The sequence below is a fragment of the Doryrhamphus excisus genome, chromosome 19 (assembly GCF_030265055.1).
Source record: "Doryrhamphus excisus isolate RoL2022-K1 chromosome 19, RoL_Dexc_1.0, whole genome shotgun sequence".
NCBI lineage: Eukaryota > Metazoa > Chordata > Actinopteri > Syngnathiformes > Syngnathidae > Doryrhamphus > Doryrhamphus excisus.
The window spans coordinates 3,731,195-3,755,648 of NC_080484.1; the positions used below are offsets into that span (position 1 = coordinate 3,731,195).

The following is a 24,454-nucleotide window of genomic DNA, read 5'->3' on the forward strand; positions in this document are numbered from 1 at the left end:
AACAGTAACTTTTTGGGCGATATAATGCACAGAAAAGGGATGTATGTATTCATGTTTCACATAAGGATTGGGAATGATGTCACTGTGGACCCAGACCAGTACGATTATCGCAGAAAGAGATCCACTGATGATGCCATCTCATCAGTAGTGCACACGCTGTCCTCATCCACTTGGAGATCAAGGACTTCACATCTGCATTTGATGCAATAATTATACAAAAGCTGGTGACAAAACTACACACACTTGAACTGAGCTTTTGTAACTGACAGACCACAATCAAAATCCACATCTCCTCATCACCGGCACCTCCCAGGGCTGTGTGTTGAGTCCCCTCCTGTACACTCTGCTGACATATGACTGCACAGCAAACCACCCCAGCAGTCATATTGTAAACTTTGCAGACGACACAACAGTGGTGGTATCACGTTCTGACCGTGTGGCGGAGAGGGTGGATCCCAAGATGCAGGACACAGCACGCTCAGGTAAGGTCAAGCTGCTTTAATAGTTCAGGTGAGGAGACCCAATAAACAAAAGGCGCCGGAGCACAAAAAAGGGAGCTCCGTGGAAGGGTGCACGCAGGCACAACACAAAATACAAGGAAGAACAGAGCAGTCTTAGAGGCCAGCGGGCTACCGGACGGGTAGGAGGGTGCGTGGCCGAGGCGTGTGTAACGCTGGAGGAGGTACTGGGGTTAGTCTGTCACGTCCACAAAGGAATAATCCAGCACCCTCCTGCCGCAGCTCAGTGCCTAAAGAAGGGAACCGGGAATTAGCTTGATTGTCAGCAGCTGCGCCCGTCAGGTAGCTCCGCCCAACTCCAAGGAGGTCCACATCTGTAGATGCACACAGAGAGCAGTAAGAGTCCTAATAACCACATGAACTGGGCGTACCCCCAAACCGACACACAAGGTAACACATGTCACTGTGCAGCGTGACAGGTGGGCTGCCTTAACAACCGTGATGAGTCTGCATACTGTCAGGAGGTGGAACACCTGGAGGATTTGTGCAGAGAAAACCACCTCTGCATCATTGTGAAGAAAACGCAGGAGATGGCTGTGGAATTCAGGAGAGCCAGACGCATCCTGTCTCCCCTGCACATTGAAAAAACAGCTGTGAAGATGGTCTCCAGTGCTAGTGATCTAAGCGTACAACTCACCAAAGACCTCAGATGGTGTCTCAACACCTCCTCTTATGTCAGGAAAGCCCACTAGCTACTCTACTTCCTCAAGAAGCTCAGGTTTCCCTGACTTGGGAGCTCAGTCCTGACCTCATTCTACAGATGTATGTACATCAGAGTGTGTTCTCTGCTACTGCATCACAGAAAAAGCCTCTGCACAGGATGGTGAAAGCGGTACAAAAGATTGTGAGAGTAAGCCTACCCACAACCACGACACAGCCAGGTGCAGGAAAAAAGCCCACAACATCATGAAGGACCTCACCCACCCCACAAACTCACTGTTTGTCCCCCACGTCCCCTCAAGCCGGAGGTGGAGGAGCATCAGGAGTAGACTCAACAGCTTTTACAGCAGCTTTTACCCACAAGCTCACTGTTTGTCCCCCACCTCCCCTCAAGCCGGAGGTGGAGGAGCATCAGGAGTAGACTCAACAGCTTTTACAGCAGCTTTTACCCACAAGCTGTTAAGTTGCTGAACTCTGTCACCCCCTCCCACCATTATAAAACACACACACACAGCACTGTCCCCCTCACCAGAAACATGTGCAATGACCTGCCCCCTCACATGGACAGGTGGAATGCTGTTGTTTTGCACTAATCTAATGCAAATACTTTTTAACGCATATATTTGTTTTTAATATTTTTATACAATGGTTTTATCTTACAATTTCATGACAAAAGTCCTCAGTGCTTAATTTCATACCATCTCATGAGCATGCATGTGTTGTTAATATGACAATAAAGAATCTTTGAATCTCCTCTTTTTCGTAAACCCAATCACGTGTATCATATTATCACATGAGCTGAGTGTATCGTTACACCCGTACCTAACACAAAACACGTTTTTATAGTTTTACTTTAGTCTATTGTTTAACATAAAGAAAACAATTCTAAATGCATATTTTATACCAAAATACACCCTGGACTGGTCACCAGCCAATCGCAGGGCACATAGTATAGGCAAACAACCAACACAGTCATCACATTGACAGCCCCTCAATAGCAGCTGTTACTCCAATTTTAGCTGGCAGTTCAATGCAAAAATCATCAGAGAGATGTAAAAATGTGAAAAATACTCGTTAGTTGGGCCACTCTTATGCCACGGTAGCACTGTATATGACAATAAAAACAATACCTGCATTGCTCCAGTCTCTGGCAGGCCATGCAATTTGTGATAAGTCAAACACAGCGACAGTAGATACACATAACTTTGGTTTTGCTACAAGAGCCACCAGCCAGGGAGCAATAATCAAACCGCAATATTGCAAAAGATGACTGTGGTAGAATAATCAGTGTTAACTTACGCATTTACGCATTTTCTCAGCCTTTGTTCTATTGGTGCCGACAATTTTGTTTTTGGCAGTGATAATCTTTCTTACTCCTCAAAACACTCCAAAATAGTTACTTGCTGCCCTTGTCGAAAATACAGCACACTGGCTGCAATCACTCCATTTTTGCATGGGACAAGAATAATATGATGTCAAAAACCCATTTTGTGTACAGTATGTCAACTGGACTTAACGACGTAAGTCTGTTTGTGGAGCTAAGGTTTTGTTGAACTGCATCGTGAGCACAAAGCCTGTGTATGTTGAGGACCTTACGAACTACAGGTCTAGGGTCTCATGCATTCATTCAGCAGAGTATAAAAATGTCTTTAATTTGAGTTGGTTGTAAATAAATTTTGACAGACAGTTTGTACAGCAAGCTACTGGAGGTTTTTTAAACTACATTTACTACATTTAAAATAGATTATACAATAGTTACAAAACTTAATAAATTAATTAATATTATACTCAAGCAAGCCGATTAGAATTTTGCGGTTTCGCTCTATATTGTTTTTTCAAAAATATATTAATATGTCATACTTTTTGGTGGTCAGATACTTACTAAATAAGCGTATTTAAGCAAATTTTAAATGTATTGCTAAATTAAACATTTTAACCTTTCATGAAAAAAGGCATTATATTATATTATATTATATTATATTATATTTCTCAGTGCTTCAGCATTTTTTCTTTAAGGCGGAAAAAGCCACAGGAGATCTGTTTATTTGAGGGATCCCTATTTGTGTGCTCAAGGAAAAACATCTTGACAATGAGTCGACTATGGACAATATCACAAATCAGATTAGACTATGAAAATCCTCAGTCCAAGACAGCCCTTGTAGTGAGTGGGTTTGGGAAATCTGCCAAAAGCGAGTAGCCACTGTGCTGACAAGATGGCAAAATCTTCACTTAAAAAAAATCACATAAGCCTCCACATGAAGCAACTGGAAAATGGCTGATTCATCTTCCCACTCTTTGAACATCTTTGTGCAAGACACTGAGCCTCTGGTGCTCCCGATTCTATCAGTGTGTGAATCAGACGTCTATGGCAACGACAAGCCAATACCATTGCATGAATGGGTGAATGAAGCATTCTGTGAATGAAGTACCTTTACATGTGCTAAATGAACGCAGCCCACTTCGCATTATCATTCCTCCTTTATGCACAGCTTCCTAAATTTACCCTTCATAACCATGATAACCAGGGAGAATTGATATACCACTATAAATATTGTGATTGTGATGTGCCCACTTTGTAGTTTATAAAGCATGTGTGTGCACAAATAATTATTCTAATTCATTTATTTTAATGCTATATAGTCATCCCTTGTTTATAGCAGTTAAAGGGGATCTATTATTCTCATTTTTCAACTCTTTGTATTGAGTCGTGGGCTCCTATCGCACAGCTAAACACCTAACTATAAACCATGTAAGGAAGTCTGCCCCTCTGTGACATCGCGAAGCGGCAGTTTACCACGCCTTATGAAAAACAGTTTTGAACCATCCCAAACATTGATTCATTCATTTTCTACCGCATATCCTTACGAGGGTCGCAGGGGTGCTGGAGCCTATCCCAGCTGTCTTCGGGCGAGAGGCGGGATACACCCTGGACTGGTCGCCAGCCAATCACAGGGCACATATAGACAAACAACCACTCACACTCACATTCATACCTATGGACAATTTGGAGTCGCCAATTAACCTAGCATGTTTTTGAAAAACTGGAGTACCCGGAGAAAACCCACGCATGCACTGGGAGAACATGCAAACTCCACACAGAGATGGCCACTTGTCCGCCATGCAGCCCCAATCCCAGGCATCCCCCAAAATTAGCTTTTGCACATTTGGATGTTAATGAGGGTTTAAAGTGGAACTGCACTTTTTGTGGGGAATTTTGCTCATCATTCACAATCCTTATGTGAAACATGATCACATTTCTTTCCTTTTTCTGCGCATTATAACATGAGAAAACAAGTTAATTTGAGCTAGCTTACAATGCTGTCATTGGGATACACCTGTTTCTACTATGAAGCCCTCTAAAAAATGCTGATGCACAGCATGGGTGTAAATACAATTCATAAATGAAGGACATAGAAACTACACAGATAAGTACTCTGTCTGACTCAAATATGCAGCAAAGGATTTCACAGTTGAGCTGCAGAGGGAACATCAACTGCATACACACACACACACACAAAAGGGCAGCAACAGCATGTGTACTCTCCCACCACCAATAAGCTAAATGAAGTGCTTGAACATAATTCATTGGCAGCAGACAACTCATCCACGAGTTCGCATTCATTTATTCAATAACCAAATCCCTAATGTGCATATTTATTTCAAATGTCACTGTGCCCTTATCTACGCCCCAAGATGGTCAAGTTAATTTTATTTTATATTACAGTTTTTTTTCTATATACAGCTCCAAACCTAACCGGGATAAGTAAATTTTCGCAAAGTAGGATTCCTTAATTCTAAATTAAATACCGTCATTTCCACTACAACTACTACTTTTTCCTTAAACTTTAAACCCTGTGGTTTATACAGCTTATATAATCTTGTGACATCTGCTTTCCTTCAGAAATACTAATCATTTAAATGCTGCGACACTTGTGAGTCAGTGAGGAAATTATAATTCTTTGGCAGGAGCCACTCACTGCACTCACCACTTGCCCGTCAACACATTGTAAATCGCAGGATTATTACTCAATATAACACTCTGACTCACGGTGTCATCTTGTAAAGAACTCCAAAGTAAAAATATATATACTATATATACAAACAAGTACCAATATGAGTTTAAAATGAAAAAACATAATTCATTTCGTCCAAGCAAAGCATTCATGGGCGCTGTGATGATGTCAGCCTCCCTCCTCAGCCTCAGCCTGGCAACATTACAGCACCATCTATCTTCTTTGCTGCTTGTCCTCCAATTAATGCTTTGTTCTGACAAAATGCATTGTGGAAAAACGTTAACGCATAGTTCCAAAGGTTGTGAGTTGTGACTTGTGAGTTTTTTCATAGTTCACAATTGGCTCCTGCCAAATAAAAAGCTGCCTGATCCTCATTGACTCTTGAACTTCATTCTGAACTTGCAGGATGTACAATCCTCATATGACCAACGAGCCCAGCACTTTGGACAGCAATTTTCTGTTTGTGCATTCGAAGGCTCGCATTCAGAAGGTTTTTTTTTCTAACATCCCATATGAGGGAGTAGAGCGAACAGTGATGTCACAAGTTTCATTCTATGGGTGTGCATGGGTACAAGCTGTAGACTTTGCATGGGCGAAGCTGGTCTATCTGCCAAACTATTGCTGAAGTCCAATGGCTTTTACAACATTGCTTGGTTATGTTGACGAGTCCGAAGCACAAGCTGTAAGTAAAAATTTATCAGTGTCCTTGCTGTGTTTATTTTGTGTAAGTAAGAGGTTGTCTGCGTAGCATGATAGAGTGTGCATACGGAGCGTGGGGTGCAAATTACAACCTGACCAATGTCTAGCCTTTTTCCTCCACAGTCAAGGGTCTACCCGAGTTTTTTTTTAAACAGGTAGTCCTGCAAAAAAAAAGTGTAAGGATACGTTTCTACTCCTATATTACCACACTTTGAGTTCATACACATACCTCCAAGCATGCAAAATACAAGCTCACTAATGTCTGGAGTTCCTAATAGGGTCAATCAGTGGATCTACCCGAGTTTATTTAAATAGGGCTAGTTCCCCAGAAAATATTTAATGACCAAATCTACACTACCAATGTTGTCAATAAATATCAATAGACATCAATAAACTCAATAAACGTGGACCTACGTTACCACTCTTTGAGGTCAGACAGGGTAAGTCAGGGGTCTCTAACCAGTTGCTCATGAGCTGCCAGAAGCCCCTAAACACTTTTTATCTAGCTTTCCAAGGGGGTATTCATTTATTATCAACTGATATACCGACAAAATTAAAAAGTGGGGTTAGACACTAGTCCTTGGGAGCGCATGGGACTGTGACCAATCAGAGCGGCAGGGTGGAGGGCGAAATGCAGTCTAAGTAGTTTGTTTGGGTTAATACGAGTAGCCACATTCCAATAGACCCGGCTGGTTGTCCATTCTGGTCTCTCAGTCGATCCATCTGCCTTTGCAAAGCTGAAAGCTTCTCCAAGATGCTTTCCTTGTTGTGATTCATATCACAGTCCGCTTTACCCATCATATCGATCATGACGGGGAGCTGTTGGGGCGCGTTGAACTGTTGCTTCTATTCTACGAATTCTGGGATACAGTGCATAATCAGCAACAAAATAGGTTCATGGTTCCGAATAGAGAGACGTCTTCAATGTCCTCTACAGAAAGGCGAATCGCCAGGCACAATGTCCCACAACTGTCCGCCATGTATCCATTGGTGACCGTTCCATCAGGGCAGACAGATTCCCCCGCACCCAAGCTTCTCCTCGAGAAGATCTTATCAATTGCGTGGAGAGACCAGTCGATCAATTCCATGATTTAGATTTAAAGAGCATCGCAGAAAGAGGTTCTTAAAAGCATGAAACAGCACTAATACAAGACATAGGAGCAAAGCAGGAAGATAAGGGAGAGAAGAAAAAGATGTGACCGTCTTCGTTGAGAGCCAGAAGAAGATACAAAAGGACCAAAATTAGCGCAATAGGTGGCCTTTAAAAATGTAGCTTTTGGGAAACTCTCAACTGCCAAATGTCTTTGTGGCAATCCAAATTTTCTCTGCCACCACAAATGAAATAAATGTATGGAAAACACTGACACAAATTGTGCACATGTATGTGTCTGCCCTGACTTTGGCTGTAGAGGAGCAATTACAGTTGGACATGCTGCGAAGGTGCACGTGTGCATCAATGTTGCCATCCCCCCACAACTCCAAGGCATTGATCAAAGTAATTAAATGCACCCAGTCGTTCTTTTAAAATCTAAACCAAATGCTATCCATCCCATTGACATGAAAAAAAAAATTTAGAAAGAAGCAAATTCCAATGCAACTAAAGTGATCCAGTTAAATCCACTAAACCGCTAAAAAGAGTGATTGTTTTAAAAGAAGGAAAAATACAGGAAATTATGAATGTGCTTCCATTTGCAGTTTTTGCATTTGTGGCCCACAGCTGCTCTCTTGTTTGTCCATAGCACACTTTAACATAACAGGAAGACTGGCACCAAAAAAGAAGAGGTTACAAGAAATAAGTTATTTGCTATGCAAAAACAGAGGAAAAAAGATTTAACTTTTACCTCCCCAAAGAATTTGTTTCAAAGAGATTGTCTCGAAAATTTGAGAACTAAAAAAACTAATCATTCATCTAGTCCCAGACTAGAAACAAAACAATCACTGACAAATTGCACTGGCCTTTATAATATTTACTGCAGAGTATTTGGACATGAAGTGTATTAATTCATTAACATTGTAAATAACGAAATTATATAGACGTCTTTTAAAATTTAATATCCTGAGTGAAAACTGTAAACACAAGTTATACTAAATGCGGCAGAATGTATTAGAATCTATCTTATCTCGAATTGGTCTGTCTTGCAAAATTTTGCTTCAAGCAGCACTTAAAGCAGCATGTAAAAAAAAAAAATATATATACATACATAAATAAGGTGTGCATGAAAAATTAATAAACAAATAAATAAAAACTTGTTTTCAAATGATCAGCACCAGTGAGCTCCAGTCAAATGTGCTGAAGCTCAGGCCAACGCTGCAGCATGTGGCCTACACAACCGGGTAGACCTCCCAGATGTCGGAACCGGGTCCCAGTAAGCTTTATAATGTAAGCAACAATGTGTTCGAATTTCCCTTAGATCTGCAGCAATCACACACGCACTCGCGCACGCGCACGCACTAACCGTGAGCACCCAGCAGCCAGAAGAGCAGCAGCAGGTTGATTCCACCTGTCCTCCTCAGGACCAGCACCTCCCAAACATCTCCATAACATCCAAACAAGGGCATCTCCATGGTCGCGGGGAGTCACGCAGGAATACACAAATCTCCACAATAATAAAAAGGATAGTGAGTTGGCAGGATGACGAGGAGACAGCCTCTCCTGTCCCAAAGCTGCGTTGTGGTCCCCAAAAATAAAATCCCAAACGGAATTTCCACCCGTTTGAAGAAGAAAATAAGTTCCAGAAACTATGAAGTCTCCATCATTCCGGCACGCCCAACACGATCGGTGAGGTGGAAGAAGGGTTCAGATCCTCGCTGCCTCGCCGGAGGTCTGCTCAGACGATGGAGTGACCGTGGAGTACCTCTCTCTCTCTCTCTCTCTCTCTCTCTCTCTCTCTCTCTCTCTCTCTCTCTCTCTCTCTCTCTCTCTCTCTCGCTCTCTCTCTCTCTCTCTCTCTCTCTCTCTTTCTCTCGCTCTCTCTCTCTCTGTGTCTCTCGCTCTCTCTCTCTTCCTCTCTCTGTCTCTCTTCTCTGATAGCCAAAGAGAGAAAGAGAGGGAAGAGAGCGACTTAGAGCCAGCATGGAGCATTGATCTGAAGTGGGTGGACCGAAAGCCTGGAGATGACACCACGGAGCGGAGCAGCTGCAGCCCCGCCAAGAGGGCACCATCAGCGGGGAGAGATTAGCTCCACTCTCCTGCCCTCTCTGGTCACAGCGGGAACTTAATCACTCCTCATCCAGCTGGGAGAACATTCATTTACAGCGGGCGTGTCTGCGGACGTTTTCCGCCGTGGACCACACGCTGATTTTTATTTCTATTTTTATTCTATTTTTTCTCTTCTATTCTTTTCGATTTTTCTTTTTTTTCCTGAAATACCTGTATGTTCAATCCAATCCATTTTAGATTATGAATGAGCAATAAATGTTGTGGTTGAATCAAAATAGCTTTTTAAAAATCATTTCATTTTGACATCATGAGAACAGGGCTTCACACTTTTTTTTATGCTTGTATGCAGTTCTTGTTACTGCGCTTTGAAAATGTGAAAAAAGGGAATAATGGGTCAATATGAGTTGGTTTTGCCTTGGCTGCTTGTTGGGTTACTGTAGGAGATGATAATAGTACTGTTAATTTGTGTTCACAAAATATGGAAAAGACAAAGTCAAATGTTTAATGTTAATGTGTCACGATGCAAGAGTTAGCCCCGTGACAGTTCATTTAGTTTTCTGTTCATGCTCTTAGTTTTGGTTTCACTTCCTGTCTTGCCTTGTTTCCGTTTTCCTTCTTTTTGTATCTCACACACCTGTTCCTAATTTCACGCAGTCTATTTAGTTCGGGTGTGTACTCTTTCTGTACGTTTTTCCGTTGGACATGCTAGTGAGTTGTTCTGCTGCATAGCATCCTCATTAAAGCCATTTTTACCTGCATTTGGGTCCTCATCTCTGCATCCTGGGGTCGCTACTCTATACGACCATGCCCAAACGTGACATAATGTTTGTCTTTAATGTTTAATGTTAGTGTGGCCCGTTTCATATGGATGCTGTATGGTATCATGTACCCAGAAATGACGGAATAAAGCTGTGTTCACACCAGACACAATTTATGCAATCTAGCCCCGGCCACACGCGAGTGAGCCCATCTGTTTTGCTTTTTCTCATCATCCAAGACTAAGATCACCACCGTCACTGCGCTGAACTGCTCTGAAAGTCTGAAGCTCTGCTGTCATTTCTGGGTACATTGTACCCTCGGAGGCGCACAGAGCTCGGCTGGCTCCAATGATTCTTACCGGAGCTCTGCCTGGTCGACACAGCTTCCATCAGGACTTCAGGCTCAGTTTGAGGACCTGCTACCTCAGGTGAGAGCCAGGATTACCAGGCAGGAAACCAACTCCAGGTGCTTTATTTCAGCTGCTAAGTGCCTGTCCGCCTGTCTCTGGTGAGTATAGCAGTGTTTGTTGTGTCCAAATCAATAAATAAGGCGCTGTCAATGTCTGGTCCAACAACAACTACAACATTGTATTAGCAGTGAAGCTACAGGCTTATGATGCTCGGTACAAATAAATGCAGGAAATCATTTGGAATAAAACTGTACATACAAGGCACAATATAAAGCAGATCATCAAACGTGGTCAACTTATGATGCTGCTCCCAGATGTAACTGAGTACGATGCTAACTTGCTAATTGGGTAAAATTATTAATGTTCATGTTAAAGGTTAAATAACTGTTAATATTGTTGTCAGTGAGTTTTAAGGTTATTTTATATATTTATTACTGATTTATTTATTTATTCTTGATTTGTTTATTTATTTTTCATCTTATTTTGTATAGAAAAATACAAATTAAGATATTTGAGAATAGTGGAATGTTTTATCAGAGCTTTTCTTGTGGAAAGTTGGAACCAAAGCACTGAAAAAGTGGAGGGTATGGCAGAAGCAAACGCACTAAAGACAATTTTTTTTATTTATTATTTTTCTGTTTTTAATAAATGTGTTTTTTTTTTAAACCTGATGCGGCCCAGCCTCACCCAGACCCTAGCTCCGGTGGCCCCCAGTTAAATTGAGTTTGAGACCACTGGTCGAGAAAGAAGCAGAGATGTGTGGCACTATTGCATCATTTATGTACACCACATAATAGAATGTATATGTTCAAATAAGCGTAACGTTACTTGGTGGCTGTAGACTAACTGCTGTTCTTTTTTTTTCTTGAATGAGAGTTGAAATTGTGTAATGTGGTTTTATGTCAAATACAATTTGAGGGGAGCTTGTGAAATAAGCACCTTTCAGTAGTTGGAAAAAGTTGTTTGTTGGGAAAAAGGGGGGCTTTTGGATAAAGGTGTTTTATATGTGACTTCTTTTTAATTTTCTCAATGCTGTAAAAACAGTACAATTCAGATTTTTTAAATGTGAATCAGGTCTCTTTCATATGTACACTGAAAAAAATAACTCATTGGACTAACGAAATTAAATTGTTGGCAGAATTTCCATCCAATTAAAATGTTTAGCCCCAAGTCACAAAAAGTATGTTTGTACATTGTAATATATTTGTGTTAGTTGATCTTGTTCTTTTCCTGTTAATCCAACTCAAATTAATCTAAATGAGGTAAAAAAAATATATAATTGAGATGGGTCTATCCAACTCTACAGGTAACACAAATTAATTTCATTAAACCCTCCAAAAAATAACAAATTGGACTAACTCAATTAAATAGTAGGCAGAATTTCCATCCAATAAATATGTTTAGACCCAACTCAAAAAAACTATCTTAGCACATTGTAATATATTTGTGTTAGTTGATCTTTTTTTCCTGTTCATCCAACTCAAATTACAGCAATTGAGGTAACAAAATGTAATTGAGACAGTTCTATCAATTTCTACAAAGTACAGTTAACACACAGTAATTTAATTCAACTAATGAATTGTTTTTACTTCATTTTAACTAAAAATGTATGATTAATACAATTAGTCAAATTAATCCCAAACTCCCAAAGAATATACAGTACAAGGAACTTCACCTGACAAGGATTTATTTAAAACAAGGGATAAATCCACATTTCTGTACAACATAGCCAAAACTTCAGCTTTTTACAATAAACATGTTAGAGATGCACTGATGCAGCTTTCCTTCCAAAATTGTCATTATTAGAAATAACAATCCTAAAATATAATTTAACCAGATCAACCACTGAAAGTGCAACCTTTATCATTTGTGAGTTACAAAGTGCTAATATGTCAAATGCCACATTGTCTGCTCATGATGGGCTGAGGTATATTGTTGATATTGGCGTCACTACTAATATGTAATATAATAATATAGTTTCTTAGCTTGGATTGGCATCAATAGCCACATTTTAGCAGACCTTTACATTTCTATTTATGTGTGGTGGACCAAATGGGACAAAATTAAATAAATCAATCTCTAAAGAACTAAATGTGTCAAATAGTTAAAATACCAGTTCATTTAATGTAAAACAATATATAATTATTACACAATTTATTTAGTTGATTAATTATTTACTAATTTAATTATTTCATGGCTTTGGGGTGCAGCGTCATGAATTATGTATCACAAACACCCATCAAAATCTGTGGGTGTGACTAACGTCAATCTGGTCGAATGGTCTGAAGTCCAGAAGTTATACAAACTCCTAACTATCTCGGGAGTTGATGAAAGGTATTTTAAACCTTACAGAGTATGTGGAAGCAGGATCTGCTGATCTAGAGATCACATAAGTCAGAGGAATTTTTTGTGTTGGGAGTTATTTCCGCACAATTCATAAACATGCAACCACAACTCCACGAAACAATTATAGTGAAAAAATTAACAAAATTATTAAAATAACTAATAATAATTAAATAGTGAAATAATTTGAAATACTTACGTTTCTACAGTAAATGAGCTGATATTAGACTTAAAGACAGTTATTGACGCATTTGATTACTTAATGGTGTATTATGTAATGACGAATTTAAGTAATTTAAAGATTTGTAAAATTTAACTACCGACATGTAATTATTTAAAGATGCATTTATCTATTTCATTCTGTCCCATTTGGTCCTCCACACTTGGTTTCTTGAGGTAAACAGGTTTAGAAAAGTAGTGCAATTTCAAATGTTTAAACATGTTAGACAACAGGCAACAGAACAAACAATAGGCCAAAGTTCATACCTCCATTTAGATGAACATCTTCATTTTCAACTGTTGTATTTTCACATTGAGTTTGTGTCCATCCATATTCATTAGAATCTTCTGGACAAACTCAAATGTGTATTTTAGGTTGTCTGGATAGCTGAGATCCAAGGCATAGATAAGCCCAAAGAGCAAGGCAAAAGCCATAATGACACTTCTGACATTGGAGAGGACTTTAACTCCTTCAATGACAACCCATATGTTATCAGGAAAGTCACACTCACCACCTCTGACAACGAAAACGCACATAACAGTTGTTGCAAGATCATTTTCTGTATCCTCAATAGCAGTTGCCTGAAAAACAGAAACAGATATACAGAAAGAATAAGCTCAGCTCGTAAGCTCATAACCAAAACATGCATGCAATTCAAGGAAAAATTGTACATACATTTTTGACTAACCCCCCCAAAAAAACACTAACCGGGCAGACACTACCCAAGGTTCTGCTATTAATTAAAGAAAACAAAGATTAAACACTGGAACATACTACCAGTGCTAAGACATGCTCTTTTGTTAAAAGTGAAATTTACCAGGTACTCCTTGACAAGGGAAGCTGGATCCTCGTTGAGGTAGATAATCAGGCTCTTCAGCACACACTCCCTCTTCGCATCTATTTCATCACACTGAAACACATGTACATGTATTTGGTTTTAATAAGGGGGACATGGTAAACAACATAAAAAGCCAGTTGTGGAGATAATGAGAAGTCTGCAGAAGTATTTCCATTTCTCGTAAATTGAAATGAGCTTTGAAAAGCGGAAGATGACTGATATATTCATAGATAGATAGATAGACTCCCTTGAAAATGAACACATTTCTATCCCTTTTCTGTGCATTATAATACGAGAAAACAAGTTAGCATGAGCTAGCTTACAATGCTGTCATTGGGATACACCTATTTCAACTATGAATATATCAGTCATCTTCCGCTTTTCAAAGCTCATTTCAATTTACGAGAAATGGAAATACTTCTGCAGACCAAGATAAAAAGTTCAAGTTAATAATTATCGTGTGCTGGCGATCAACCATAATTACACCAAAATGCGCCAACAATTTTACAATTGAAAAACATGTTTCGACTTTGACAAAAAATAATGCACAGAGTAGTGAATTCACTTCAAATCAATTCCTGTATGATAATTTGCCACTTGGCATTAAAAATAAAATTTCATACCGGAACAGCTGGGATAGGCTCCAGCATGCCCGCGACCCTCGTGAGGGTAAGGGGTGTAGAAAATTAATGAATGAATGAATTTGATAACATCAATGTAATTAAAACCCACCTCATCATAGACTGCCAGGATATTCTTCATCTTCTGTCCCTTCGCTCCTCCTTTGGACTTGAAAAGGGAGTTGAGCTTTGGAGTAAAGTGGTCAAGCTGGGCAAAAAACTTTGACAGTAGTGGTTTTGTGGTGATTCTCATGAACTCATCATTCACCTGTAAAAAAAAAAAAAAAAGCAAATTAAATGTAAATACAATCACATACAGCAAGTGTGTGGAACCAGGACCGGACAACCGGACCTAAAGCTCGGAGAAATAACAACAACAGCTGAACAGCTGTCAACAACCCAGTTCTAAACCATATCAAAATGCAATAGTCCACCGTGGTGTATACTTACACCACTCTCCTGAAACAAGGCTGGCCATCGGTCTTTGAAGTCTTCGATCCTTGGTCTCTCATTCACGATTTCCAGTCATCTGTGGGAAAAAGTCTTTTCCATTTTTGTCTTTATCACCACCTCATTGAAGCGTTTCTTCATTTCTGATAGTATACTGATTCGCTCCTCCTCCAGACTTTCTGCAGTCTCGCCTGTTGGGTGCAAAGGAATGTAGTGAACTTCTGCCTTCCTTGGCTTCTTTATACTGGCTGCTGCTTTTCCTTGTCCCTTCCTCTTGTGTTTTAAGGAGTTCACACGAATTTCAGGATCACCTAGCCGCCCCAGTTTTGTCCGATAGTTCTGCAGCTTGTATTTCTGGGACTGTTTCCAACCCCAAAATCCTGTCCTGTTCCCCAACTGCCCCAGACAAGGATGGGCTCTAGTTAAGGCTTCAGCCACCTCTTCACACTGATAATCTTTTGGATACTTTGTGTATTTCATTATTTCTTGAGCCAGTCCATCAAGAATTTGTCCTTTCAGTTTTGGTCCTGGGTTGAAATATATGCCATCTCTCTCAAACTCATTATTTTTCAACTGCAACTCCAACTCAGCCTCATATGAAAACTTTGGGACCACAAAAATCTTAGGCCAGCAGGAGCACTTGGAGAGCTGTACTTGAGGTGATGAATGTGGTGTTGATGTGTGGACTGTGTCATCACTGCTGGATGAAGCCAATGATGAAGTGGTTTGGGGTAGGAGGGAGTCGGGAGATGTTTCAGGAGGTGAGGTTGGGTGTGGATTCAACTGCCCTGGGTCCACTGGGTACAGCATAATGGTAGGTTCTTCAGGCAGCATGGTTGTCGTGCATATTACCTTCACTGTGCCTTTGTCTTGAACATCTGACATATCTGTTAGGTTCATGAAAGCATTGAAGTCAGAATCCATATATTGGAGGCGGAAATCTTCTGCCAGCTGAAAAAATGTCTTTATCGTTGTTTGGAGCTCTTCCACAGTTGCTGGAAGTCCAGACAACAGGGGTAGCTTTCTTGAGTCGGAGTCATCACCGAAGATGATTCGCAAAACAGCAGGACATGTCATTTTCAAACACTTCTTAATCTGTGAAAAAAACAAACAAATGTGTTTTAGATAAAAAAATATATGTTGTAATTTTAGCACATCTATCGCTGCAAATAAGCTAGGACTACCTCCTTTCACTTGTATAGTGCTTTTCCACCTCCAAGGCTCTTTGATACTGTTAGCACATTTACCTACTGATGCATCAGGAGCAAACGGGGGTTTAATATCTTGCCCAAAGGATATTTAGACATGGGAGGATGGAGGATCAAACCCACAACCTTCAGGTTGAGAGACAACCACTCTACTTCCTGAGTCATGTTGCCTCCTATAGTCAACATTAGGGCTACTCCTAGGCTATACTAAATGAGGATGAAAAAGCAGCATTATAAGTTGATCAGTGGCTGATTATTAAAAATTGTACTAACCTCTGACAATGATGAATCTTTTCAATATCAACATCCGCAAACCCCCAACCATATACTCAACAAGGGGATATGGATCTTCCAAGTTACCAAGCTCAATTAGGTCAGCCTCTCCAGTGCTTGATGGAGATAGCTTACTCCATGTGTTAAATGTACAAGGGCAATCGGTGTAGGGACATGGATATCGATAACTACCTCGAAGATGCCCATGCGCCTGCCTACAATGTTTCAACACCAAGTACCTGGTATCCACTTCCAAACTGCACTCTTGCAAGTCCACATTTATTAACCTGTAAAACAAAAACAACAAATCACACACAGTAAATTAATAGTGTAGATAAATAAAAAAAACTATATACCTAAATACTTACAAACTGTGAGAGGCTGCAAAAAGAGAGCTTGGTAACACAGCAAACCATATTGAACATTGAGCATCCATATTGAAAATAGGACAATGAAATAGTGCAGTACTAAATCCAGGTCAAAAAACATTTTGCACCATCAGATTTTACTGAAATTTCATCTGCAGATAGATATTGACGTGAATGTATATCCTATACACTTTTTATCTTGTCCTGAAGCTCTGATTCATTAGTTTGAAAGGCTTAATGTAATGGACTTAATATTCAAAGTATTCTTTTCAGATTATGTGGTCCAACACACAGTATATTTTAAATTGAAGCTCTACCAAACGAACATCTATATATCTTTTCCTGTGAAAGAAATGCATTTTTACCGATGTCCCCTGCACGGACTCGCGCGCTTGCATCGTCAGATTTTACCATCGCTACACACTTGTCGGCTCAGGCTAAATATGCCTGGGCAAGTTCACAGCAAGCCTGTAAGCAATGACATGCACACGACATGCATGAATTAATGCCCATAGTCTTCTTAGCGGACTAGATCCGCTAATAATAAAAATATGTCCACCGTACACGAAACTGCAACGCCATGTTGTTTGAATATACACAATACGTCAGCCAAAAAGCGCGCCCACGTGGCCCTGCCATAGCTTGTCGCCATGGTGTGAAAACGAGAGGCGAAGTAGCAAAGTAGCAATGCTAGTGTTAAAATGAAGGGATAACTGCCTTTTATTAAAATTATTGGACAACAAACTTTTCAAACTTCGAAATTAAATAATGGTTGAATACGTTTGCAAAGCGAACCAAAAGAAGCAAGCATCCATACAGTATAGTCAGAACAATGGCGGTGGCAACTCTAACTTACTGTCCTGCTCAACAACTAACCTCTATATTTATGTCAAATTGAGGATAACATTTCACAATACTAAAATATACTTACCCAAAACACAATGTTGTTTTCCCTGATCCAACGATGCTGACTTTGTAAAATTGCTGAGTCCCAAAATGGCGGACGCGGGTGCTCGCACAAGTAGGGAGAGAATGGCCAAGGTGTTTAGGGGCGTGGTCTTGCCCCGACACAATATTATGGTGTTACAGGTCCAAATGAGATTCTCTTCAGTCACACTTCTGAATTTTTATTGAGTTTTATTTGAGGTAATACATTTTCACTGGACTAACAATATAATAATGTGTTACCTCTAAGAAGGGCTTGAGTCTGTTCTTTTGTGTGACCCATTGTTTTTGTGTTACAGGTCCAAATGAGATTTACTCCAGTCAAACTTATGAATTTTTTTTTAGTTTTTACTGGAGGTAATATATTTTCACTGGACTAATAATATAAAAATGTGTTACCTTTAAGATGGGCTTGAGTCGTTTTTTTGAGTGTACTGTAGATCTAATATTTGTCTGAGCTCCTGCAGTCTGAACGGTGAGGTTGCATTTCTCCAACTTATCTGTCATCAAAAGGCATGTTTTACCGTGCAAGATTTGGATAAAGGTACTCACTGGTGTAGGCAGTTATTCTTGTTATTGTCAGAACCAGCTCACGTCAATGTCCCACTACACCTCCCTCTGCAATCCACTCACAAGCTCTTTGGAACAAATGTCACAGCAAGTTCTCCACAGACTGCCATTGTCACCATACCTATATAACACCATGAACTATTTACAATTTTTGCATTTACAACTGAACTGTGTGTGTGCACGCATGTTCATGCGTTAACATTTCCCTTCAATACATAACCTCCCTTGGTTCCTTTTGGTTTAAAACTGCACTAAATGCGCTCTCTTCGATTGTTGAGTTGCAACATCATCTCTTTGTGCCTCTTACACAAAAAAGTAAAAGACACGTCTTTGGGCGTGAGGGGTCAGTTGTGAAAAACATCTTTGGTAGCGGATGAGTTAAGATTACCACATATGCCACATACCACATAATGTTTATTTCCATAAAAACATGGCAAAGCAAATGATGTCGTGTTTTTGCACATTCGTGTTCACATTTTCCATTTTCTTTAGCATCATTTTCATTTAGCATCAATTTAATCCTAACTATCAGTCAGGTCTAATTGTGATGGCAAAAGTCTTAGTGGGTCACCACATGTGGTTTATGAAGTGTTTTTTTTTACTTCCCTGCAACAACTTGTTGGTACGCTGCACATGGGCCAGTGGTTGGGCCAGCGCGGAAATCCAGGTTCGATTCCCCGCTCGGGCATCTCTGTGTGGAGTTTGCATGTTCTCCCATGCATGCGTGGGTTTTCTCCCACATTCCAAAAACATGCATACTAGGTTAATTGTCCAATTGTCCATTGGTATGAATGGACCCTCATTAAAATGTTTTTCTCCAGTGTGTATTCTGGTGTGTATTTTCAAATCTGGATTTCGTAAAAAACCTATGCCACAGATTGAAAAGGAAAAAGGTTTTTCTCCAGTATGTGTTCTCGTGTTTATGCCTGTGACGAGAAAGTGGTATGGAAAATGGATGGATGGACTTATTAGTACAGAGATCAACATCGACAAATACCTGAGAGCTGCAATAGCTGCAGTGCCAAGTGGGTATTATACCTTACTAAGCAAATAGTTAAGATAGTGATTTTAATCATCAACTTTTCTCCAAAGAGAGGTTTGGAAGTGCCACAGACCTGCCAAATCTGGTTCTTGGGACATGGAATGCCACTTCATTGGTGGGGAAGGTTGAGCCATTGAGTCATTTCAACTAGACATAGTCGGACTCACTACAAATTTCCCCACTGAGGGACGAATAAAGGCATATCTTAATCTTAACCCACAATTTGGGTTCTGGAAACAAACTCCTTAAGCGGGGATGGACCTTGTTCTACTCTGGAGTTGCCACAGGGTGAGCTGATGTGGACTTAGTAGTCCCCCAGCTCGATGCCTCTGTGTTTCAGTCATCCCCTTTGAACGAGAGGGTAATTTTCCTCTGCCACTGGGTTGGAGAAAGGGTCCACCGCCCCAACTGGTAACTCCGTTGTTCTACTGGGAGACTTCAATGCCCATGTGGCCAAAGACTGAAGGGGCGTGATTGGCCTCCCCGATCTGAACCCTTGCAATTTGATGTTATTGGACTTCTTTGCAAACCAGTTTGACAGCTGTACATCATGTCCGACATGATTTACTTATCGACTTTGTAATCGTATCATCAGACCTGTGTCCGCATGTTCTGGATACAACCCGAATCACGACCTGACCAGACGTCACTTCCTGTGTTGACAGACCACTCGCTCGCGCACGTGCTCGTTGGTTAAGCTAGCCCCGTTTAGTCCGACCTTTTCTTTTAGACCTTTTTTTCAACTAGTTTTTCCAAAACTAAAATGACTGACTGGACCAAGCTTGCCCCGTCGACTTGGACTTCCAGCGGTGTCACCGGAGTTGTTCTTCAAGTTTCCTGCTAACACGGCAATCGACACAAAACGTGAGCATGGCTTTGTGAAACTCCTGTTCCCTCCTCCTTGAGAGGCTTACCCTGAGCAGAGTAAGTTTGTAACAATAGATGTGGCGGGCACACCGGATAGCGTAGGTTGTAGCCAACCTACTAGTCTGGTTAGCATTAGTCCTAAGCAGCCTGCTAACTGCGGTGAGCCAATTCAGACGCATAATAGATATACTCCCTTAAAAGCCCTACTCCAACACAGTCTACTGGCTCCCACACATTAGTTATAGGTGACTCCACCCCCCCTAACATTAATCTTAAGAACCCAGTCACCATAATGTGCATTCCTGGGGCCAGAGCACCCGCCATTGAAGCTAGCCTTCAGGAGCTGACTTGCAACAGGTCAAAACACCAACATAAAGCAAACAACACTAGCTTCTCTGACATAGTAATACAGGTCGGCTCCAATGACACTAGGATGAGGCATTCAGAGATTATGAAAAGGAACATAGCAAGGACTTGTAATCTTGCCAGAAAGAAGATGTGTCGGCATCGAGTAGTTGTCTCTGGTCCCTCGCCTGCGAGAGGCAATGATGAGCGGTTTAGTAGATTATTCTCGCTAAACCGGTGGCTGGCCGGTTTCGGCAACAAACAGGGATTTCAGTTTGTAGATAACTGGCCTTCCTTCTGGAGGAACCCCCGACTGTTTAGTAGAGACGGCCTCCACCCTAACGGGGAAGGCGCTCTTACCCTTTCGAGAAATATAGATGAATGTTTGAGTCCCACATGACATCCTGCACTAGAACACGTCGGGGGACAGGTGATTAGCGAGCCTGTTAGAAGGGCGTGGAGTCTGTAAGGTTATGGCTAAGTGGCGCTACGCCGGACTTGAACAATACACATAGCCCTTTCTGTAAAATAAAGCAAATATTATGCATACAGATTCACAACCCATATTTGCACCACAATCTGTCTTGCCTTCTACTGAGGTTAGTGTCAGGCTTGGCCGTGTGGCGCGGAGGTCGGATCCCAGGATGCAGGACACAGCAGGCTCAGGTAAGGTTTTACAGATTTAATAGTCCAGTCGAGTGAGGTACAAGTAACTAAGGGCGACGGAGCACAAAAGAAGGGGCTCCGTAACTGAGTGCAAGCAGGCACAACACAAATCACCACGAGAAAAAGTAAGCAGTCTTAGAGGCACGCGGGCTACCGGACGGGTAGGGGGGTGCGTGGCAGAGACGTGAGCAGCGCTGAAGGGGCACAGGAGCAGGGCCACAGCTAGGAGCTGGTCTGTCACGCCCACAAAAGAATAATCCAGCACCCTCCTGCCGCAGCTCAGTGCCTTAAGAAGGAGACCGGAAATTAGGACGATTGGCAACAGCTGCGCCCGTCAGGTAGCTCCGCCCAACTCAAGGGAGGTCCACATCTGCAGATGCACAAAGAGAGCCGTAAGAGTCCAAAAACCTGGACGTGCCCCCAAACAGAAACACAGGGTAAAAGCACATGTCACTGCGCAGCATGACAGGTAGGGTCTCGTGATAAACCTGACCTTCATTTAATCTCTGTTACTAGGGACAAACAACTATCAGACCCCTATGATATTGACTTCTTATTGTGTGTAGTCAAAATATGGCATGGGTTCTAGACGGGGCAATCATGTTAACATTACTACTATTAATTATCTGGGAGTGAACAGCCTCACTCCTGCACCTTTGAGATTTAAGTCTCATGCCAAAAGACTTGCTCCTTGGTTTACAGATGAGACTCGAAGGCTGAAACAATTATGTCAGAGATTGGAGCGCAAATGGCATGCAACTAAACTTGAGGTCTTCCGACAGGCATGGGGAGATAGTTTGACCAAATATAAACAGGCTCTTGTTGTGGCAAAAAACAATTATTTTTCCAGACTAATTGACCTCCATAAAAATAACCCTAAATACATATTCAACACAGTTGAATTGCTAACTCAGAAGAGGAGCTCTAGTAGTTCCCCTTTCTCAGCCGACGAGTTCTTGCGATTTTTCGCAAATAAAGTTGAGCTAATCAGGAAGGAAATAAAGGACACCCTACCTCTAGACCGGTTAAACGTTTCGGCCGCCATGATCACTGCTGGGACTACTTTAATGCTCTGTCCCACTAGCTTTTCCTACTTGTGGAAGTAACTCTTGACGGGCTTACAAAACTTGTCAGTGCAGCAAAACAGACATGTCTGCTAAACCCACTTCCTGGGAAACCTGTTAAAGAGCTGTTCCCAATTCTAGCCCCCTCAATTTTAAATATTATTAATCTATCACTTTCTTCCGGCACTGTGCCTGCAGCTTTCAAGACTGCAGTGATCCGACCGTTACTGAAAAAAAAAAGCCTTGACCCTGGGAGTACTGTAGGCCGGTGTCTAACCTCCCATTTCTGTCCAAGATCCTTGAAAGAATTGAAGCACAACAGCTCAATGATCACATGGCTTTGGGTGATCTTTTTGAACCTCTTCAGTCTGGTTTCAGGGTGAACCACTCCACTGAATCATCCCTTGCAAAAGTGACAAATGATCTATGGACTGTGACACATCCACAATATTGTTATTACTTGATCTCAGTGCTGCCTTCAATACTGTCAATCACTCTACCCTACTGGAACGCCTTAAACGTATATTGGTTTACTCGTCCGGTACTCCTGTAATGGAGTGATTTTGGTGACTCAGCTCCTGCTATAGTTTAAAAGGCCAAAAGTCCGACGGCCGGCACTCCCCCAAACATCTCATGGGCAGCCATGGTGCAGCTGCACTAATCAGCCGGTCTATTTAAATGGCACATTTGCTTCCTTTTATCAGCATGTCACCTGCAGCGTAGAAGTGGCGATCGCTCCTGACCTGGTTGAGCTGTGGAGATGTGAAGGTAGTTTTTGTTTTTCTTTTGTTACATTTGGTTTGCAGTAGTTAGCTTGTTTATAATTTTGTGTTTCAGTAACCCACTGCTATTTTGTTATGCTTCGTTTTGCCCGTCTGTGTTTGCTCGTTATATTAAGCGGGTTGTTGCGGACACGACTACTACCTTTTTCCGTGGACCTCTGAAAGAGTGTTCGGCTTAGTTTAGGCAGTGGATGGCGCTCTGGGGTTGTGCTGTCTCAATAGGCTTAGTGTATGCATTTTAGGGGAGGACCAACAACCATTGCACTTATGCACTTTTACTTGGTCTAATTGGGAGTTAGTATCTGATTTAAAGATTCTTTTGTGTTGTTGGGGTTTTGCTTTTTTTGGTATTGGTTTGCTGTGTTTTGTTGTGGTTTTTTTTTTTGTGTCTTAATGTGTCTAGTATTTTTATCTTTCATAGCTAATAAAGTCACTGCTTGTTAAATTTCTTGGTTGTAAAATAAAAGTTGAATGTATTTGCCAACTCCTAACCCCTGGTGTTTTGTATTTGTTTGCCAGATTTTCCTGTGTACTATGTAATAGGTCACCCTCTGTGGGACTCGCAGACCAGTGGGCTTTTAGCTTTTAATTACACCTCTTGGTTTAGATCTAATCTTGGGGATCGGACGCATCATGTTTGTTGTGATGATGGGATTTCGGAGCTCTGTGGTGTCACTTGCGGAGTTCCACAAGGATCAGTGCTCGGTCCTCTTCAGTTCAACATTTACATGCTACTGCTTGGCGACATCATTTGCAGGCATTATTAGATTAGCTTTCGCTCTTACGCTGATGACACTCAGCTATATGTGCCACTAAAGTTAACTGACCCACAGGACTTCTCTATGATGAGATCCTCGGGCCCCTGAACCGGACTCCCTCAACACCTTGGCTGCACCAAGAAATTCTGTCCATGAAAACAATGAACAGAATCGGTGACCAAGGGCAGCCTTGGCGGAGGCCAACGTTTACCAGAAAGGCTGGCAGTGCGAACCACACTCCTGCCCCGTTTGTACAAGGACCGGATGGCATGTAGTAACGCGCCACCAATCCCGTACTCCCGGAGCATCCCCCAAAGGGATGGACCAGGGACGTGGTTAAATGCCTTTTCCAAGTCCACAAAGCACATGTAGACCAGTTGGGCAAACTCCCATGCACCATCCAGCACCCTCGTGAGGGTGTATAGCTGGTCCAGTCTTCCGGGACCAAGACGAAAACCGCATTGGACCTTTTGGAGCAAAGGTTCGAGCAATGGTGTTACCCTTCTCTCCAGCACCATGGAATAGGCTTTCCCTGGGAGGCTGAGGAGTGTGACCCTATAGTTGGAACGCACCCTCTGGTCACCCTTCTTAAAGAGGGGGGCCACCACCCCGGTCTTCCAATCCAAAGATACTGTTGCCGACTTCCACGCAATGCTGAGGAGACATGCAAACCAATACAGTCCCTCAACATCCAGAGCCTTGAGGAATTCCAGGCAAAACTCGTCCATCCCCGAAGCTTTGCCACTGAGGATTTTGACCACCCCAGATACCTCAGGCATGGTGATGAACTGTCCACGTATGTGTCCTCAGACTCTGCTTGCTTCTATTATGGAAGGTATGTCAGTGGGATTGAGAAGAGCATCAAAGTATTCCTTCC

The 24,454-nt window shown here is 41.6% G+C and overlaps 1 protein-coding gene and 1 long non-coding RNA gene across 4 annotated transcripts in view; both read right to left on the reverse strand.

Annotated features, from left to right (window-relative positions):
* dcc (DCC netrin 1 receptor) overlaps positions 1-8,777 on the reverse strand; it is a 278,686-nt gene extending 269,909 nt beyond the window's left edge. For all 3 annotated transcript variants that reach the window (XM_058057939.1, XM_058057938.1, XM_058057936.1), the window contains exon 1: positions 8,347-8,777. In XM_058057939.1, the coding sequence (XP_057913922.1) occupies positions 8,347-8,455 (109 nt within the window). In that variant the 5' untranslated portion in view covers positions 8,456-8,777. The remainder of the gene's footprint in view (positions 1-8,346) is intronic.
* Positions 8,778-13,597: 4,820 nt separating this feature from the next.
* On the reverse strand, positions 13,598-14,955 carry LOC131107529 (uncharacterized). Its single transcript, XR_009120268.1, has 3 exons — positions 14,690-14,955; positions 14,352-14,507; positions 13,598-13,691 (listed from the first exon to the last, which is right to left on the reverse strand). It is a non-coding gene; the product is annotated as an uncharacterized LOC131107529 (long non-coding RNA).
* Positions 14,956-24,454: the final 9,499 nt, after the last annotated feature.